At 42.7% G+C, this 20,266-nt stretch overlaps 1 protein-coding gene across 6 annotated transcripts in view; it reads right to left on the reverse strand.

Moving 5' to 3' along the window:
* The window catches only part of ERC1 (ELKS/RAB6-interacting/CAST family member 1), a 503,328-nt gene that overhangs the window by 407,788 nt on the left and 75,274 nt on the right, over positions 1 to 20,266 (reverse strand). For all 6 annotated transcript variants that reach the window (XM_070409489.1, XM_070409487.1, XM_070409488.1 and 3 more), the window contains exon 3: positions 290 to 706. In XM_070409489.1, coding sequence (XP_070265590.1) covers positions 290 to 706 — 417 coding nt within the window. The remainder of the gene's footprint in view (positions 1 to 289; positions 707 to 20,266) is intronic.

Here is a 20,266-nt window from a genome sequence, read left to right on the forward strand (position 1 = left end):
ACAAATACAAAAAATGCTGTGCCTCTCTAGCAACAAAATGTGTCTATAGAAACCAGGAGGGGAAAAGAAAGACCCAGAAAGTTATCAAGCCAGTACACATACCAGTCACTGTTATCTCATACGAGAAAGCAAATCAGAACAGAAACCAGTGAACCACTTAAAATACCAAAGAAAAATTTCCCTTCCACTACCTTGGTGGAGCACATAAATTTATTTAGGCCAAGCAAGATGCTGACTAATCACGATAAAAAGACAGTAAGTAATAACAATTGAAAAAATGGTCACTCACCTCTCTCAACATGTTGTTCTCTTTTTCCTTCTGCTCCAAAAGGCTTTCTAGGTGGTGGACGTGCATCTCTGCCTCTGCCAGTCGTCTTGTTCTCTCATGGTCTTCCTCAGTAGCCTTAGCAGAAAGTCCTTTGCTCTGCAACATCTCCAGAAGTTTCTTGATAGATTCATCCCGAGCATTCAGGGTTTGCTTCTGAGTCTCAATACGCAGTTCCATTTCCTCCAGAGTCTTTCGAAGAAGAAATAGCTCTTTGGCCTGTCTTTCATGTTCAGCATGTAGCCTCTGAAAGTTCTCCTCCGTCAGCTCTGCCACACAAGGTTCACCAGTCCTACTGCTACTGTCTTGCTGAAACAGCTGGTTTAGGTCCCTTTGAATCCGTAATTCATCCTGGAGAGCCTGAATTGTCATTTGCATGTGCTAGAACCAAGACAAAAAAGAAAACCCCAAATCAGCTTTCCTCCTCAAGCAGCAAAAACAGAGCCTATTAAAGAGTCAGAAAGTAACTACCAGGGCTCGCAGAACCTTGCAGTTAGCCCATCAGGATCCACATTATTCAGTATTACATTGTCTTTAAAAAGTATTGAGATAATCTGTAAAATATCAATAACTTGTTATGTTTATTCCCAAAAGGAAACAAGTATGGCAGCTCCTCACTTTGCATAAGCCATGACAAAATAAAGACACTTCAAAATAATTGAAGATATTACTAAATAGAACTAAGGGGAAGGGAGAGAAAAGATATGGGAAATTCACAGAAATACAAACATATCATACAAAAAATTTCACCAAAAATTATCCTTAATTTAATATAATAGGGTGCAATACTGGTATCATGTATCCATGACATTATTTTTCTCTAACTAAAAAATTTAGAACTCAGGATAAATTGGCATTCTTCAGTTATCTAAACCCCTCACTATTCAGCATTTACCCCTTAACCTCTTCTTATGCAGTCTTCTCTACCCTGTCCATCTCTCATGGCTAGTTAAACCCTACTTGTCCTTTCATTCTTAGGTCAGGCATCATCTCCTCTAGAAAGTCTGTTCTGACTCCCCGAACTGAAAGAAAGAAAGGTAGAAAAAGGGAGGGAGGTATTAGTGGAGGAAGAAAAGTACAGAAAAGAAGAAAAGATAGTACCCCAATAAGAAATTACAATAATAAAAATATCATACTAAGCAATGTCAAGATTGAAGTGATTCCATTAAAAATAAAATCAAAATAAGTTTTTAAAAAAATCTTTAAAGTTAAACTGACCAGCAAAGGGACGCTATAAGAACCATTTCTACAGTGTTTAAAACTTGAGAATGCTCACCAGTAACAAACAGAGCCATTGCAGAACTATAATGAACCATAAAAATACTGTTCATTCCAAAAGCATTTTAAGTACCAAGCTCACTTCTTTCCCAATTCTCTACAACCCAGTTTCAAACACCTGCATAGGTCAATGAGGTTAACAACTTTTCCAAATTTAGTCACTGAAATAGTGGTAAATGACTTAACAAGAAAGAAGGGTAAAGAAAAAACAGGTAGGTGAAATCATCAGCTATGGAAAGTGTTAACAGCTAACATTGGTAGTGCCGTTATTGGAAGTGGAACGAACACACATTGTAGGCAAGACGCTTGGCTATGTGAAGGCAATCCCTGTTGACATTCAACTGCAGCGCACAATGTAAGGCCTGTTGAAAGGGGTTAATGTCTGTGTCAATCAGAGCTATGTCAACACTTAAGTCACTGTGTACCCAAAGCTTACAAAAGCTACAGAATTTTTTTTCATTCCCTTTTCCTCCAGAAAAATAGAAGTGAGAAAGTCTGATACTGACAAAGAGTACAAAAAGATCATGACCTTACAGTTTTATAGAGAAGCATGCATGTACAAAGTTATTACTTAAGATGCTTTCACATACACTATAACAACAAAATTTAAAGCTGGGATAAAGCCCAACAATATTATTTACAGAGATAATTCTTTCTGGGAGAGAAAACACCATAAAACATACAAACAACATCAGTAAACCAGAATGAACTGACCAAAATTATTCACATCTTTCTTCAAGACATATTTTTAGTAATGTACTTTCTTATAAAAATAAAATCTAGAGGCTTCCAGTAAAGACGGTGGAGTAGGTAACGCTGTGCTCGTCTACTCCCATGACCACATCAAAACTACAACTAGATTATACAATCACCATACATGAGAAGCAGCTGAACAGAACCCCTGTAACTAAGGATATAAAGAAGCCACACTGAAACTGTTAGGAGGGGTGGAGATGTGGAACACGCAAGTCCCACACCCAGGGCATGGTGGTTAGGAATCAAGAGGAATATCTAGACTGCAGTGATTCCTCCTGAGGAACAAGGGGTCCCAGCCTCACATCAGGCTCCCAAACTTGAGGTATCAGTGCCAAGAAGAGGGTCCCCAACTCAGTGAGAACTTCACTGAAAAACAGTACACATTGCATCCATAAAAGATAGGGAGCAGCTGGAGACTGAGGTGAATCTCTTTAAAAACCCACACACTCACTAGACCACAAATTCACTTGTAGTAAGCTCCAGCACAAGGGCAGCAGCTCAAGAAACACCAAGGACAAATTTCAGAATAAGGGCTGGAGGAGCAAGGTTTAGAGAAACTCTCTCTAGGGACAACAAAAATTCTGGCAAGTGCCACTGTTCCTTTGTGAACTCAGCATAGGCAAGCCCACAAACAGACTCAGTATAGGCAAATGCCAAATCTGTGCTCTCCATTAACCTGGCTGAAACCATTCACTCCATCCTGGTGATCCCCTGAGACTCTATCTCACCCAACTCTGAACCTGATCCTCGAGGCTCCTCTGCAGGAACAACCTGCTTCAGATCATACAGCACACCTTTCCGAAATCTCACAAAGGTGCATAAACTCTAAACAAGCAGTGGCTGGCCTTAGCGTGCCTTATCGCTCTTAACAAGCAGCTCCAAGCAGAGCAAAAGGGGCAACCAGTATAAACTTGCACTGTAATTCCCATCAGGTGGCTCCAAACCTGGCATAAGCAGCGGCCATCTTGGGCTGAAACATACCTTCAACTAAGCAGCCGCAAGCCGAGCACAAGTGGCAGCTGGCCTCAGCTCATACTGTAGTGCCCAAATAGGCCAAACCGACAGAAAGTGGCAGCCGGCTTCTGTTCTCAGTGTAGCCTCTCCTAGGTGCCTCAAGCCCAGCAAAAATGGCAACCAACCATAGATCACTCTGTAGCTCCTACCAAGAGGCCCCAAGCCAGAAACAAGCAACAGTTGACCTGGGCCTGCACCAAACCACCTCCCAAAAGTCTCTAGAGGCAACATACCAATGGCCAGCTACAGACCACACAAGAGCACCATCCAACCAGCTCCACAAACAATGCTCCTGAAGGACAAACATGGCTGGCACCAACAGGGTCAGCTGCCAAACAACAGTTTCTCTGTTGTAGTTACGACCAGCCCTCATAACTAGTCAGTCAGAAGGTCAATCACATCCACTGACGTGCCAACAGCAATCAAGGCTCAACTACAACAAGAAGGCACACACAACCCACACAAGAAAAACCCATGAAGGACCCAGCTCAGATGACCAGGGTGACTGCACCACTTGGCCCCACAGGACACCTTATACATAAGGTACCTCTGTCAAGTACAAGAGACACAGCAGATCAACCAAATAAATAAAAAAATAAAAAAAACAGGGAGTGGACCAAAATGAGAAGAAAAAGAAACATCCCAAATGAAAGAACAGGACAAAACTCCAGAAAAAAAAAAAACTAGACAAAAGGGAGGCAAGCAATATACCAGATACAGAATTCAAACCAATGGTTATAAGGATGTTTCATTAACTTAGGGAAAGAAGAGATGAACTCAGTGAGAACTTCAAAAAACACACAAAGGACATAAAGATCATTTAAAAAAAAAAACAACTGAAGAATACAATATCTGAAAAGAAAAATACACAAGAAAGAATAAAAAGCAAATTCAATGAAGCAGAAGATCAAATAAGTAATTTGGAGGGGGAAAAACCAAGATGGCGGCATAGGTAAACACGGGAGTTTGCTGCCTCGAACAACCACTTCAAAAATACAACTAAAAGACGGAACGGACATCATCCAGAACCACAGGAAAGCTGGCTGAGTGGATGTTCTACAACTAGGAGGAAAGAGAAAAGCATACCGAGGCTCAGAGGAGGCGCAGTGCTGAAGTAAAATACTAAGGTTCGGAGTGCATGTGGAGCGGGCTGGAGGCTGAGGGCGCGGTTGTTTTCAATCGGGAGGGAGTCTCAGGCTCTGAGCTCCAGTTCCGGGCGAGTCTCTAAGGACCCAGACTCATACGGGAGAAGCGGGACTGTCTGGCATCGCTCAGAACCCTAGGGCAGCTTTCTCTCCGTGGGGCTTGCAGCGACTACTGGGACACTGAGAAGCAGAGCCTCTGAGGGCAAGACTGAGAGCAGCCATAATTGCTAACCCCGCCCTGTTGATCCCGTGGGACCCGCCCCGCCCAAGCCCTGCAGGGAGGCTTTTGCTGGATAGCCTCAGGCAAAGGCTAGATTAGCACCTCCCTAGAGATCCAGGAGCCAGGAAGCCCAGAGGTCAAAGTGGGACCATCCAGCTTTAAGCTCCGTGGAACCATAAAAGACACACTCAGGAGGCAAACTCAGTGAGCACCAAAGCCCCATCGAAGCAAGTCTAGCCCCAGAGGGGTGTCTCCAGCACAGAAGTTCTCCCACCGCAGACACAGCTGATTCTCACAGCCAACTGACCTGGAGGTCAATTCCTCACAGTGATAACTACAACAATCAAGGCTTAACCACAACAAGACTGTGCACAAAGCCCACAAGGGGGTGCACCAAGAGTGTCTACCTTAGGTAATTGGGACACTTAGCACAGAAAGGCACTCTATCGACACAGCGAAGCATAAAAAAATGCCGAGACAAAGAAACAGGACACAAACGACAGAATTGGAGGAAAGCAAACTGTTGGATATAGAGTTCAAAACCACACTTTTAAGGTCTTTAAAGAACTGTTTAGAAGCCCTCGAAAGACTGGTAAGACCGCCGATAAATGTAGTGAGATCCTCAAGAAATCTAATGAGACCCTCGATGTTGTGATAAAGGACCAACTAGAAATTAAGCATACACTGACTGAAATAAAGAATATTATACAGACTCCCAACAGCAGACCAGAGGGTCGCAAGGATCAAGTCAAAGATTTGAAATACGAAGAAGCAAAAAACACCCAACCGGAAAAGCAAAATGAAAAAAGAATCCGAAAATATGAAGATAGTGTAAGGAGCCTCTGGGACAGCTTCAAGCGTACCAACATCCGAATTATAGGGGTGCCAGAAGATGAGAGAGAGCAAGATATTGAAAACCTATTTGAAGAAATAATGACAGAAAACTTCCCCTACCTGGTGAAAGGAATAGACTTCCAAGTCCAGGAAGCGCAGAGAACCCCAAACAAAAGGAATCCAAAGAGGACCACACCAAGACACATCATAATTAAAATGCCAAGAGCAAAAGACAAAGAGAGAATCCTAAAAGCAGCAAGGGAAAGAAAATCAGTTACCTACAAGGGAGTACCCATACGACTGTCAGCTGATTTCTCAACAGAAACTTTGCAGGCCAGAAGGGAATGGCAAGAAATATTCAAAGTGATGAATACCAAGAACCTACAACCAAGACTACTTTATCCAGCAAAGCTATCATTCAGAAGTGAAGGCCAGATAAAGAGCTTCACAGATAAGAAAAAGCTAAAGGAGTTCATCACCACCAAACCAGTATTATATGAAATGCTGAAAGGTATCCTTTAAGAAGAGGAAGAAGAAGAAAAAGGTAAAGATACAAATTATGAACAACAAATACACATCTATCAACAAGTGAATCTAAAAATCAAGTGAATAAATAATCTGATGAACTGGTGACTGTAATAGAATCAGGGACATAGAAAGGGAATGGACTGACTATTCTTGGGCGGGGGGAGAAAGGGGTGTGGGGGTGAGTGAAGAGATTAGACAACAATCGTGCACCTATGGATGAGGACAGTGGGTGGGGAGTGAGGGCAGAGGGTGGGGTTGGAACTGGGTGGAGGGGAGTTATGGTGGGAAAAAAGAGTAACTAATGTAATAATCTGAACAATAAAGATTTAATTTAAAAAAAAAATCTTAAAAAAAAAAAGTAATTTGGAACACAAGGTTATGGAAAACAACCAATAGGAACAGCAAAAAATATTTTTTTTTTCTAAGAATGAGTAGTTGAAGGGATTCTCCTAAGATAATATCAAGCATACAAAAATTCACATAATAAAGATACCAGAAAGAGAAGAGTGAGAGCAAGGAATTAAAAACCTAGTTGAAGAAATAATGACTGAAAACTTCCCCAAAAAGGAGAAGGAAATATACAAGTCCAGGAAGCATAGAAAAGAGGCCCAAAACAAGACATATCATAATTAAAATGCCAAAGGTTATAGACAAAGAGAGAATCTTTTTAAAAAATATATTTTTATTGATTTCAGAAAGGGAGAGGGAGATAGAAACATCAATGATGAGAGAGAATCACTGATCGGCTGCCTCCTGCACACACCCTACTGGAGATCCAGCCCATAACCTGGACATGTGCCCTTGGCCAGAATTGAACCCAGGACTCTTCAGTACACAGGCCAACACTCTATCCGCTAAGCAAAACTGGCTAGGGTGAGAATCTTACAAGCAAAAAGCAAAAAGAAGTTAGTTAAGTACAGGGGAGTTTAAATAAGACTAACAGCTGTTTTCTCAACAGAAATTTTGCAGTCCAAAAAGAATTGGCATAAAATATTTAAAGTGATGAAAAGCAAGGACTCACCAGTACAACAAAGATTGCTCTATTCATCAAGCCTATTATTTAGAATCAAAGAAAAGATAAAGTGTTTCCTAGACAAAACCAGTACTAAAAAAAATGTTTAAAACACTTCTTTAAGAAGAAAAGATAAAAAAAAATGACTTAAAAAAATATAGGCAAAGATGGCGGCATAGGTTAACGCCAGAGTTTGCTGCCTCGAACAACCACTTCAAAAATACAACTAAAAGACGGAACGGACATCATCCAGAACCACAGGAAGGCTGGCTGAATGGAAGTTCTACAGCTAGGAGGAACCGAGAATAAGAGGAGACACAGTGCTGAAGTAAAATACTAAGGTGCGGAGTGCGCGAGGCGAGGGCTGGTGGCTGAGGGCGTGGTTGTCTGTTTCAATCCGGAGGGAGCCTCAGACTCTGAGCTCCAGATCCGGGCGAGTCTCTAGGGACCCAGACTCAAACAGGAGAAGCAGGACTATCTGGCTACGGTCCCTCCGAGGTTTGCAGCGGTTGCTGGGACAGAGAGGCAGAGCCCGTGGGGACGGACTGAGAGCAGCCATAACTGCTCCCTGTTGATCCCGTGGGACCCGCCCCGCCCAAGCCCTGCACAGAGGCATTTGCCGGATAGCCTCAGGCAAAGGCTAGATTAGCACCTCCCTAGAGGACACAAGTTCTTCCACTGCAGACACAGCTGATTATCACAGACAGTCGGCCTAGAGGTCAAATCCCTCTAGTATTAACTACAACAATCAAGGCTTAACTACAACAAGACTGCGCACAAAGACCACTAGGGGGTGTACCAAGAAAGCGTAAAAAATGAGGAGACAAAGAAACAGAACAAAACTATCAAGGGAGGATATTGAGTTCAGAACCACACTTTTGAGGTCTCTCAAGAGGCTTCTAGAGTCTGTCGATAAACTTGATGAGATGTACAGGAAATCTAACGAGCCACTCGATGGTGTGATAAAGGACCATCTAGAAAGTAAGCATACACTGACTGAAATAAAGAATATTATACAGACTCCCAACAGCAGACCAGAGGAGCGCAAGAATCAAGTCAAAGATTTGAAATGCGAAGAAGCGAGAAACACCCAACCGGAAAAGCAAAATGAAAAAAGAACCCAAAAATACGAAGATAGTGTAAGGAGCCTCTGGGACAGCTTCAAACGTACCAACATCAGAATTATAGGGGTACCAGAAGATGAGAGACAGCAAGATATTGAAAACCTATTTGAAGAAATAATGACAGAAAACTTCCCCCGGGGACCCTTGCCTCCTCCCTACTTGGGAGTCCATTCTGTGGGACTCTTTCCCTCTCCCCATGTGGGAGTCTGTACTTGTTCTTCAATAAATCTCCACCTTTGCTATAAAAAAAAAAAAAAGAAAAGAAAACTTCCCCCACCTGGTGAAAGAAATAGACTTACAGGTCCAGGAAGCGCAGAGAACCCCAAACAAAAGGAATCCAAAGAGGACCACACCAAGACACATCATCATTAAAATGCCAAGAGCAAAAGACAAAGAGAGAATCTTAAAAGCAGCAAGAGAAAGAAACTCAGTTACCTACAAGGGAGTACCCATATGACTGTCAGCTGATTTCTCAACAGAAACTTTGCAGGCCAGAAGGGAATGGCAAGAAATATTCAAAGTGATGAATACCAAGAACCTACAACCAAGATTACTTTATCCAGCAAAGCTATCATTCAGAATTGAAGGTCAGATAAAGAACTTCACAGATAAGGAAAAGCTAAAGGAGTTCATCACCACCAAACCAGTATTATATGAAATGCTGAAAGGTATCCTTTAAGAAGAAGAAGAAGAAAAAGGTAAAGATACAAATTATGAACAACAAATATGCATCTATCAACAAGTGAATCTAAGAATCAAGTGAATAAATAACCTGATGTACAGAATGAACTGGTGATTATAATAGAATCAGGGACATAGAAAGGGAATGGACTAACTATTCTTGGGGGGAAAAGGGGTGTGGGAGATGCGGGAAGAGAGTGGACAAAAATCGTGCACCTATGGATGAGGACAGTGGGTGGGGAGTGAGGGCGGAGGGTGGGGTGGGAGCTAGAAGTAGGGGAGTTATGAGGGGAAAAAAAGAGGAACAAATGTAATAATCTGAACAATAAAGATTTAATAAAAATAAATAAATAAATAAATAAAAATAAAAATATAGGCACAGCCAGCATGGTTCAGTGATTGAGCATCAACCTACGAACCAGGAGAGGTCAATCCTCAGTGTGGGGCATGCATGAGGTAGTCGATCAATGACTGTCTCTCATCATTGTTGTTTGTATCTCTCTCTCCCTCTCCCCTTCTCTCTGAAATTAAATATATATACTAGTGGCCGGTGCACGAAATTCGTGCATGGAGGGTTGGGGTGTCCCTCAGCCCGGCCTGCACCCTCTCCAATTTGGGACCCCTCGGGGGATGTCCGACTGCTGGTTTAGGCCCGATCCCTGGAATCGGGCCTAAACCGGCAGTCGGACATCCCTCTCACAATCCAGGACTGTTGGCTCCTAACCGCTCACCTGCCTGCCTGTCTGATCGCCCCTAACCACTCTGCCTGCCGGCCTTCTTGCCCCTAACTTGCAACCACTGTCGGCCTGCTCGCCCCCAACTTCCACCCCCACGAGCCTGATCGCCCCCAACTGGCCCCCTCTGCCAGACTGCTCGCCCCCAACTGACCCCCTCTGCCAGCCTGATCACCCCCAACTGCCCTCCCCTCCTAACCTGATCGCCCCTAACCACCTCTGCCTTGGCCCCACCACCATGGCTTTGTCTAGAAGGACGTCTGGAAGGATGTCCGGAAGGTCTCCCAGTCTAATTAGCATATTACCTTTTTATTAGTGCGCGTGTGTGTGTGTATGTGTGTGTGTGTATTTTTAAAATATATATATAGCCCCTGGTGACAGGCATGGGATGCCAGAATAGCACACATGCTGTTGCTTCTGCTACCATCTGAAACACCCACCAGTCTTCAGAACAGCTCAGAGATGCCTCTTGGGCGTAGCCATGGACACTCACTGACAATCTAACAGGAATGAGAAAGCTCATTTCCAAGGTGACCTAGTGGGTGGCATGGCGAGAACTGTAAGCAGCATGTTGACTGTTGTCCTTGTTGCTGTTAGGACTGAATCCAGGAGATGGAAAGCTGGAGACCTTAATACCGAAGCCCTAGACGTGCCATTTCGAGGCCTCCTCCAGGGCTCCCATATATTTTTATTTTACTTATTATCATAAATTTAAAATGTATTCATTAAAAATAATCTTTTTTAGATTTTAGGTGACTTAGAAATATGTTAAGTATGTAGTTATTACTTTATGTACCTTTGCTTTCCTTTTCATTTTACCCTCCCCCCATGTCATATAGCGTCTTTTTATTTTTCAACTAGAGGCCTGATGCACGAAATTCATGCAAGGGCTCAGCCCTCGGAGCCACAGCTTCGTCTGGAAGGTCGTACGGCTGTCCGATCTAATGAGCATATTACACTTTTATTATTATAGATCAGATTAGATTCAATATTATTTTGTATTAGTTTCAGGTATATTGCAAAGTAAAGTGTCCCCTCAATATTTCTGGTACCCACCAGGCCCCATATATACAGATCACAGTATGACTGACTGTTCTCCCTACACTATCATCTGCTACTAATAGAGTTAGTGCACACCCTTTTGGTGGTGCTCAGACATTGATAGGCAAGTAGTGTTTTAGGTGCCACACATTTCCTTTGCATTAAACATGCTTTTATATCATCCTTTTGAATTTATTCAACTAACTTGTTGAAATAATTCCAATGAATTAGAATTGCTCTGGATAAAACTACTCAATTTATATATAGATCCAAAACTTAGCTTTCCCCCTCATTATAGATCCTTCCCATTAATTTGCCTCCCAGTGTTTATGAGAATTCAAACTGTACAATACTATTCAAAACTGTAAAATATTAGGTGTCAGTGTCTTTATTCCGCTTACTATGACACTGCAGAGAAATCATTCTTCATCACTGCTCAGCAAAATCATCATATATGCTTAATGCTTAATCATCACTTGTATTTTTTCATTTTATTTTTTCCAGTTTCCTTGCATTATTATAGTGTCTCTGTTACTGGTTTTTGAGAGCTTGTTTATGATAAAGATGCACCAGGCCTTTATCCTATATAACAAAAGGGTAATATGCAAACTGACCCTAACAGCAGAAAGACTGGGAATGACTGGTCACTATGACACACACTGACCACCAGGGGGCAGACATTCAATGCAGGAGCTGCCCCTTGGTGGTCAGTGCACTCCCACAGGGGGAGCTCTGCTCAGCAACAAGCCAGGCTGACAGCTGCCAGTACAGCGGTGGTGGTGGGAGCCTCTCCCGCCTCCTCAGCAGCACTAAGGATGTCAGACTGCAGCTTAGGCCTGCTCCCCGCTGGCAAGTGGACATCCCCCGAGGGCTCCTGGGCTGCCAGAGGGATGTCTGATTGCCAGCTTAGGCCCAATCCCCCAGGGAGCAGGCCTAAGCCAGCAGGTGGTCATCCCCCGAGGGGTCCCAGACTGGGAGAGGGCACAGGCCAGGCTGAGGGACCTCCCCCCCTCCCCAGAGTGCACAAATTTTTGTGCACCAGGCCTCTAGTGTTAATAATAAAAGTCCAGTCACTCAAGAGGAGATTGAGTGTGCTCTCTGTTGGAGGTAGGGGCCAGTCGTCCTTCTCCCTGTAAAGGCAGAGAAGCCTAAAAGAGAACAAGGGTAGACAAAGAAGGGGGATCCCTTGCTTTGCCTTCCCCTCCCTATGCGACCCGGAGACAATCTGAGGGAACATCCAAGATGGCGATTTACAATCCCAGCCTTCCTGTCAGGAGGAGGGCTGTCCTGATAAGGCTCCAACCGGCCCTGAGGCCTCTGCACTACCAGGAACCAACTTTTCTAAGTTGCAAAAGGAGTTGAAGCAGTGTAAAAAACAATAATAAAAAAGAGAGAGAGTTAAATGAAAGACCCACGTGGCTTAGCTGACCAGCTAGATCCATTTTGGGCCCACAAGTGTATACGTAGACCCGAGTTAATGTTTATCTTGAGAATACTATTCTCAGAAAAGGAGGGGGAGCATATGGGTCACAGAGAAAAAAGAAGGGACCCCTCACTGAGCCTTTAGTTCCCAAGGCCAGCATTCTCACCCCCTTCCCAAAGAACACTTTCTACACCTAACAGTCCGGGTACTATCAGAAACTGAACTCATCACCCACACCTTAGCACGTTATCTCAAAGGGAAAATGTGGCAGTTTTGAATCCAAGTAGCTAGAGGTGTGGGAACAGGCTGCGGGGCCTGCTCCCTTCTTCCCCTGCCCTTTTCTCCAGCCTCATAGGCCTATACATAATTTTCAAAAGTCTTTGATAACTTAAAGGCTTTGGAGCATTACTGGGTTAAATGGTAAACACCTAAATATTTTGAAATAACAGGATACTGAAACATTAATTAATTTGAGTTTGCCTCTTAGGGAAAATATAGAGAATGGACTTGAATCTGTTAATGAATAAGTCTTATATTTTATTTAAAATATCTCTTAAAATGTGGATGCATTGCTAATCTGAGGAATATTACTTACATGCCACCTAAAAATTAAGGTTTCTAAGGGTTAAAAAATCTAAAATTATGGAAAGAAATTATGGTTTTGGTATAATAGAGTAAGCATGGGGCATGAAAATACATTTTGAAGAAAGTGGTTTCTAAAGCTAGTTACTTCTGAAAGTTGTAAGGTTTTCTAAAGAAATATTTGTGAAAGTTATAAAATGATTGTTAAGAAAAATGTTGAAAAGAAGTTGAATAAATGACACAGACCAGTAAGCCAGGATAGGGAATAGGGAAATTGAAATACAGTAGGTCCTCGGGTTACGTCGGATATCTGTTCGTACAGCACGACTTAACTCAATTTTCACCATAAGTCGAAACCCAACTTAAGCACCTACGTCACTCACAAGGAGCACATACACAGCAGTAAAGAAGTGAAACAGTAAAAAAAATTAAAAGAAAGATAACAATTCCTGACCTTTACTTGTGGTAAATAAATAATAAAAAACATAAAGCATATATGTACATACGTCGAAATGACAGAACTTTTTTTTTTAATAAATAAATGGGAGATGGCGATGTAACCACAAAACGAGTCCCACGTAACCCGAGGACTGCCTGCAGTTAAACAGCAATTGGAGTCATCTAGTAAATCTTATCTTTCCTAAACCGAGGACACTTTAAGAGTAAATGATTTGCATTTTGCCTCCCTAAACAGAGAGTAAATAGATTATATTAATGTACTCAGGGACATTGATAGCAGAAATCCAATTAGTGTCATTTGCTGACCGCATCCAAGGACACATAAAGTTAGAAAATAAACCTTATTTTGGTTCTTCCTTTTTTGAAGCAAAAGTTCTATAAATTATTATATATTAATCAGGTATTAAAAAAAACTAACCTTAGTTGTGGGAACTGAAGTTTTACTAGCTTATGTTTGTGTTTAATACCTTCTTGTCACTTTGAATGCTATATAATCTTTTGGTAGAATGGGTTTGACAACCTTCATAGGGTTTAAGTGTTAAGAAAAGGTGTGGCTGTAGGTGATTCCAATAGGCCCTAGAAAGCATCAAGATCTTCCTACAATGAAAACTAGGAACCAAATTTTTTAAGAACTATGTACTGGGAATCTCTTCTACTTTAATCTCTCTCAGGTTAGAAGGCTCCCTGACCCAAGGCCCTATTGAGTTTCCAGTTCATCACCATCTACCGGAAGACTATGTTCTAATCAAGACTTGGAAGGGAAGCAAGTTGGAACCCTCCTGGGAAGGACCCTACCTGTCTTGCTTACCACAGAGACTGCTGTTCAGACTGCAGAGCAAGGTTGGACCCATCACACATGGGTTAAGGGCAAACACACATCAACTTAACAGCCATACCAGGACATATCCCCTTGAAATTGACGCTAAAAACTGTGAGCTGTCTTAATAACCATCATGTACTAAGTTCTATTTGCTTTAGGGATCTGACAAATTGTAGCGGCATACAATGTGAGCTGGAGAAAGGTGTACAATCTGGATCATGCTTACCCAATTAAGTTATTGATTATAGATAACTTGAATGACTTGGATATTTCAGCCTTTAGGTCAAAAGATTGGCTAGGACTAGATTTAGGAGATGTCACAGGACAAGATCCCCTAGGCGACTGCCACCACTATGCAAATAGAAGTAGGATATAAGGGAACAAATGCCTAGGTGGAACGGATTAAATATTCTGTATGCGCCCTAAATAAAAACGACTGTTACACTTGCACAGCAGGAAGGCCAGAAGACCAAGTGGTCCCATTTCCATTCGGATGGATCTCAGACCTTAACGGGATGGAATATGTGCTTGCCTTGTACCAGGAGGAAACTGCCTGGGGAAACCCTTCCTGTAAGACTCTTGCCCTGTTCCAATCCAACAGAGGTAAAGAGCAACGACCCCCCCCCACAAATGATCCGGCCCTCATCCTCCGACGTAAACTATACCTCCTGCCTCTCAAGGGGGGAACAGTACTCGAAGTTTATGAGAAATTTATCTGGATGCGTAAATGGACAAGTATCCCCAGAAGCCAATCATGCTGCACTGTCGACATCCCGTGCTGATGTCTGGTGCTGTCATGGGGGACCCTTACTTGTGGCCTTGCCCAGCAAATGGAATGTAACTTGCGCTCTAAGACAATTGGCTATCCCTTTCATTTGGCATATTGTAAACTTTTCAAATGGACAGACAGACTGGACAGAGGAGAGAGTGTCCAGGGGCTCCTTTGATCACCATATATACACAGATTCCATTGGGATTCCAAGAGGGGTGCCAAAGGAGTTTAAGGCTAGAAATGAGATTGCCGCAGGGTTTGAGTCTGTCCTGTGCTGGTGGACCACTGTGAACAAGAATGTGGCTGGATTAATTATATTTACTAGAACCAGCAAAGGCTTGTTAACTACACATGCGACGCAGTTAAAGAGATAGCTGAACAGCTAGATGCCACGAGCAGGATGACCTGGGAGAACAGGTTGGCCTTGGATATGATTCTGACAGAAAAAGAAGGAATATGTCAGTGCTGCACATTCATCCCTGACAACACAGCAGACGAACCATCACTGAGGCCCTAAGGCATTGGCAGCTTTAGCTGATGAGTGAGCTGGAACCTGGGATTGAGGATCCTTTCTCTGATACACTAGAGCAGCGGTTCTCAACCTGTGGGTCGCGACCCCTTTGGCGGTCGAACGACCCTTTCACAGGGGTTGCCTAAGACCATCCTGCATATCAGATATTTACATTACGATTCATAACAGTAGCAACATTAGTTATGAAGTAGCAACGAAAATAATTTTATGGTTGGGTCACAACATGAGGAACTGTATTTAAAGGGCCAGAAGGTTGAGAACCACTGCACTAGAGCAATGGTTTGGAAAGTGGAAGGGAATGATGGTATCCATATTCACCCCTTTGATTAGGAGGTACAGTGATGGGATGTTACATCCAAAGGTTAATTGAAACCGTATTGACCAAACAGCAAATTAGTCTTCTCCTAGACACTGTAGAGCAGGAAAGTCAGTGAATGTTAGCCAAGTTTGAAGAAAAGAGCTTAAATAAAGAAAAGTGGAGAATTGGGAGAATAAACAAGTCATTTTTTCTGTCAAAGAATAGTATAGACCAGGGGTGGGCAAACTTTTTGACTTGAGGGCCACAATGGATTCTTAAACTGGACCGGGGGGCCGGAACAAAAGCATGGATGGAGTGTTTGTGTGAACTAATATAAATTCAAAGTAAACATCATTACATAAAAGGGTACAGTCTTTTTTTTTTTTTTTAGTTTTATTCATTTCAAACAGGCCGGATCCGGTCCACGGGCCGTAGTTTGCCCACAGCTGGTATAGACAGCCACCACTTTGGACTGCATGACTTGGCAGCCACCATGTTGGCCACATGACTTGCAGCTCCCTGGTGGCCATCATCTTAAAACGGCAAAGGCCAACCCCTCCCTTTGAATTAGCCAATTGCAAAAAAACTGCGCCTGAGCTCCAATCAAGAGTGAGGAACAGGTCACGTACGTCAGGATTTAAAAGCCGAGCAGACTGCCTGCTCAGTGTGTGTGCACTCTCAGACCATGTGCTGCGCACCCTCCTGCAGGAGTAAAGACATTTGCCTTATGGCCTGGCTCCTGAGTATGTTTTGTGTCCTACCAGGAACCCTTAATTTGGGGGCTTGCATTATTTCTTACAAGGCCACAAAAAAGTCTCAATAAATTTAAAAAGACTGATTTCATATCAAGCATCTTCTCCACCCACATTGGTATTAAAGTAAAACTCAATTAAAAGGAAAAAAGTGAAAATTCATAAACACATGAAAGCTAAAAACATGTTAATAAACAATGAATGGGTTAATAATGATATCGAGGAAGAAATCAAAACATGCCTTAAGAACAAGCATGTCAAACTCAAAGACTAACACAAGACAAATAAACAAGGTTTAAGTTTATGTGGGCCGCAAAAAAAACAAAAGCTTCAATTTTCATAGAAACGTAGGTTTATTTCGATAGAGACATGCTGACTACAAAGGGCTGAAAAAGTGAGTAATCATTAACATAAAATAATAGAACATTTTAATAAAAATTAATATTTTTTCTTGAACATTAACTTACCAGACACTGCATAACTGCACAAATTAATGAGCATAATGCAAATAAAACTATTTTTCTTGTTCTCCGAAAGCAAAATATTTCCTGTTGCACACACCAAACAAGTCAGTCCAAGACTAATGACGTGGCAATCGGCTGCTAAAATATTTGCTGCTAGTATTAGTGGAGAGAAATGGTGTGCCTGCATGTAAAGCACATAAAGGAAATGAATGCAACACAATTATAGTAATCAGTCATTAGGGAACGTTGTAGTTTGTTATTAATAATTAGAGGCCAGTGCATGGAATTTGTGCACGGAAGGGGGGGGGGGGTGTCCCTCAGTGCAGCCTGCACCCTCTCCAATCTGGGACTCCTCAGGGGATGTCCAACTGGCAGTCAAACATCCCTCTCACAATCCGAAACTGCTGTCTCCTAACCGCTCGCCTACCACCCTGCCTGATTGCCCTAAACTGCTTCTGCCTGCCAGCCTGATCACCCCTTAACCCCATGATCGGCAAAGTGCAGCTCCCGAGCCACATGCGGCTCTTTGGCCCCTTGAGTGTGGCTCTTCCACAAAAGACCACGTTCGGGCGCACATGCACAGTGCGATTGAAACTCCGTGGCCCATGCGCAAAAGTCAGTATTTTGCAGAAGAGCCGGTATTTTGTGGAAGAGCCACACTCAAGGGGCCAAAGAGCCGCATGTGGTTCACGGCAAACTGCGGTTTGCCGAGCCGCAGTTTGAGGACCACTGCCCTAATCAGTCCTCTGCCGGCCTGATTGACACCTAACTGCTCCCCTGCCAGCCCGATCACCCCCAACTGCCCTCCTGCTGTAGACCAATTCCAGCATGTCATAATTTTAAGAGTTTCATCAAAAGGTTGATGAAACTTGGGGACTCAACAGGGTTGAGTCACAGATGTAGTCACCTGTTGGGAATGGCTAAAGGCATTTCCCCAAACCTGAATAGGAAACTGATTGTGGCTGCAAGACAGTTAAAGGGCATCTTAATCTACATGTTATTGCCTCCTGTTGGCCAAACACCTGTACAGCCGTAGGCTATTCCCCAAACTGACAATGCCTCTGTACCCTTTGAAACCTTACCCTTTGAAGTGTATTACCTCCACCTTGCCTTAGGACAAATTGTGTTAATAAAAGCAAGGGTCCTAGACAAGGAGGCACTCTTCAGTTCCTTTAGCTGAAGGTCCTCTGACCCCCCAATGCCTTTCAAAATTATATCTCATCTCCGGACTCTTTATTAGTCTCTGGATTCCTATGTCATCTATGCGCAGCCCCTTTTCCAGATTCCTGAACCCTTCTTGATTCTGGGACATGAACCCCGGCACCCTCCCCTGCAAGCCCAGTCACCCCCAACTTCCCTCCCATGCCAGCCCGGTCGCCCCTAACTGCCCTCCCCTGTGGCCTCGTCCCCCCCAACTGCCCTCCCCTGCAGGCCCAGTCGCCCCAACTGCCTTCCCCTGCCCTCCCAATCACCCCAACTGCCCTCCCCTGCTGGCCCGGTTGCCTCTAACTGCCCTCCTCTGCCTGCCTGGTCACCCCTAATTGCCCTCCCCTGCTGGCCTGGTTCCTCCCAACTGCCCTCCCCTGCCGGCCTGGTCACCCCCAACAGCCCTCCCCTGCAGGTCCTGTCCCCCCTCAACTGCCCTCCTCTGCAGGCCTGGTCATCTCTTACTGCCCCCCCTGCCGGCCTGGTCGCCCCCAACTGCCCCCCTCTGCCAGCCTGGTCGCCCCTAAATGCCCCCCCACTGGCCTGGTCGCCCCAACTGCCCCCTCTGCTGGCCTGGTCGCCCCCAACTGCACCCCCCCCCCCAGCATCCTGGTCACCTCTCATGCCCCGCCCCCCTGCCGGCCTGGTCGCCCCACACAGACTGCTGTTCCGTCATCCCTCCGGTTGTTTCAGTCGTGACAGCCCCTGGCTTTTTATATATTAGGATTATCTCATACATGATCATGGTGATTAGAGAACTAGCATTCCATCAAAGCTATGTTGGTTCATAAGCAATTTTTCCTAGGCAAAGGAACAAAGGACAGAGGTAGAATTATAGCCTTCAGCAGAAAAGAAAAATATTCTCAACTTGGTTGCCTGGAATGCTTCCAGCTTTACTTTAGGAAAATTTAAAATGAGCACCTGCAGCCAGGGATCCTACAGGAGCACACCTTCCTTAAGAACCTTCCTTCCCTAAGCATTCATGGCCCTCTGTTCAAGGCAGGTTAATGCCGCCTCTTGTACTAAGAGATCCACATCAATCTGCATTGTGTGAGTACTACAAGCAAGCATTTCTACTCAATTATTTTTGTAAGTTTTCAATATCCTCTCGCAGCCACCAGCCACAATGACTTGCCAACCTGAGGCTACAGGTTATTTCCTGAGATACCATTCATCATTTCTGTTAAATGTTATAATTACAAAGTTGCATATATTTTGAGTAGTCTGCACAAATCCTAACTTTGCTATAGTTAAATTTTATATAACATAATGGTCTCCATGGAACAGAAGAACACCCAAATTTTATACCAGTGACTTTTCAGGCTTACTTGTTATAAAATGACTTGCAAAATCAACTTAGAGGTTGACAAGAAACAATTTTTTTGGTAAAACAGAATAAAATTTAAAATCTAAGTATATCTCCCATAGAGAGGGCAAATGCATTACATGGAACTTATATTTTGGTTACTTAGGCATACAATATGATGTAATATAAATTTCTATAATCGGTTATGACTTTTAAAAGCGCTTAGTTAATACCAAATTAAAATGTTTATTATAAAAATAATTCAAAATATTAGATGTCATTAAATGGTTTCAAAATAAATATGTTAACTATTAAATGTTATTAAAAGTTTTCATAAAAATGACCACCATTTTTTAAAGTCAAAGTGCTACTGAAGGAAGCAAACCTTCATTCATATAATTTACTCAATGAACAAGTCATACCTAAAACATCAATATCTGAAAAACCCAAAAGTATATTCAACTAGGATTTAGATCTGGGTCCACAAACAAACAAAAAATTAAACTTATCAAAAAGGAAATTGCTTGCCAAGTTAAAAACTAAACTAATTTACTACTTTTTTTTTAAAAAAAAAAAACCACTCATTTAAATTATTTCATATAATATAGACATATAATAATGACATCTAAAATTTTGAATTATTTTTGTTAAATATTTAAGTGTAATTTTCATAATATAGTTTTAATCAAGAATATTCAATTTAAATACATAGAGTTGCAAAATATAAAAACATTTTGTATGGCAAAAAAAGCATCTCAACTACAATATTGAAAACTGGAAGATAAAACACAGAATTCAGAAAAGTGCAAGTTCATCGTTATATGCTTGAAGCTGGCTATTTCCAAAGTTTCAAGTTCATACAACAAATCTAAATTTCTGAATTACATGCTCTAAACATAACCAGAACAAGGTAAGTAACAAGAGTTCTCCCTACTGGTCAGTTTTTTATTAGAATTCAAG

Source organism: Myotis yumanensis, unplaced genomic scaffold (assembly GCF_028538775.1).
Source record: "Myotis yumanensis isolate MYYU_CA2020_CCGP unplaced genomic scaffold, mMyoYum1.0.hap1 SCAF_3, whole genome shotgun sequence".
In the NCBI taxonomy this organism is placed as follows: Eukaryota; Metazoa; Chordata; class Mammalia; order Chiroptera; family Vespertilionidae; genus Myotis; species Myotis yumanensis.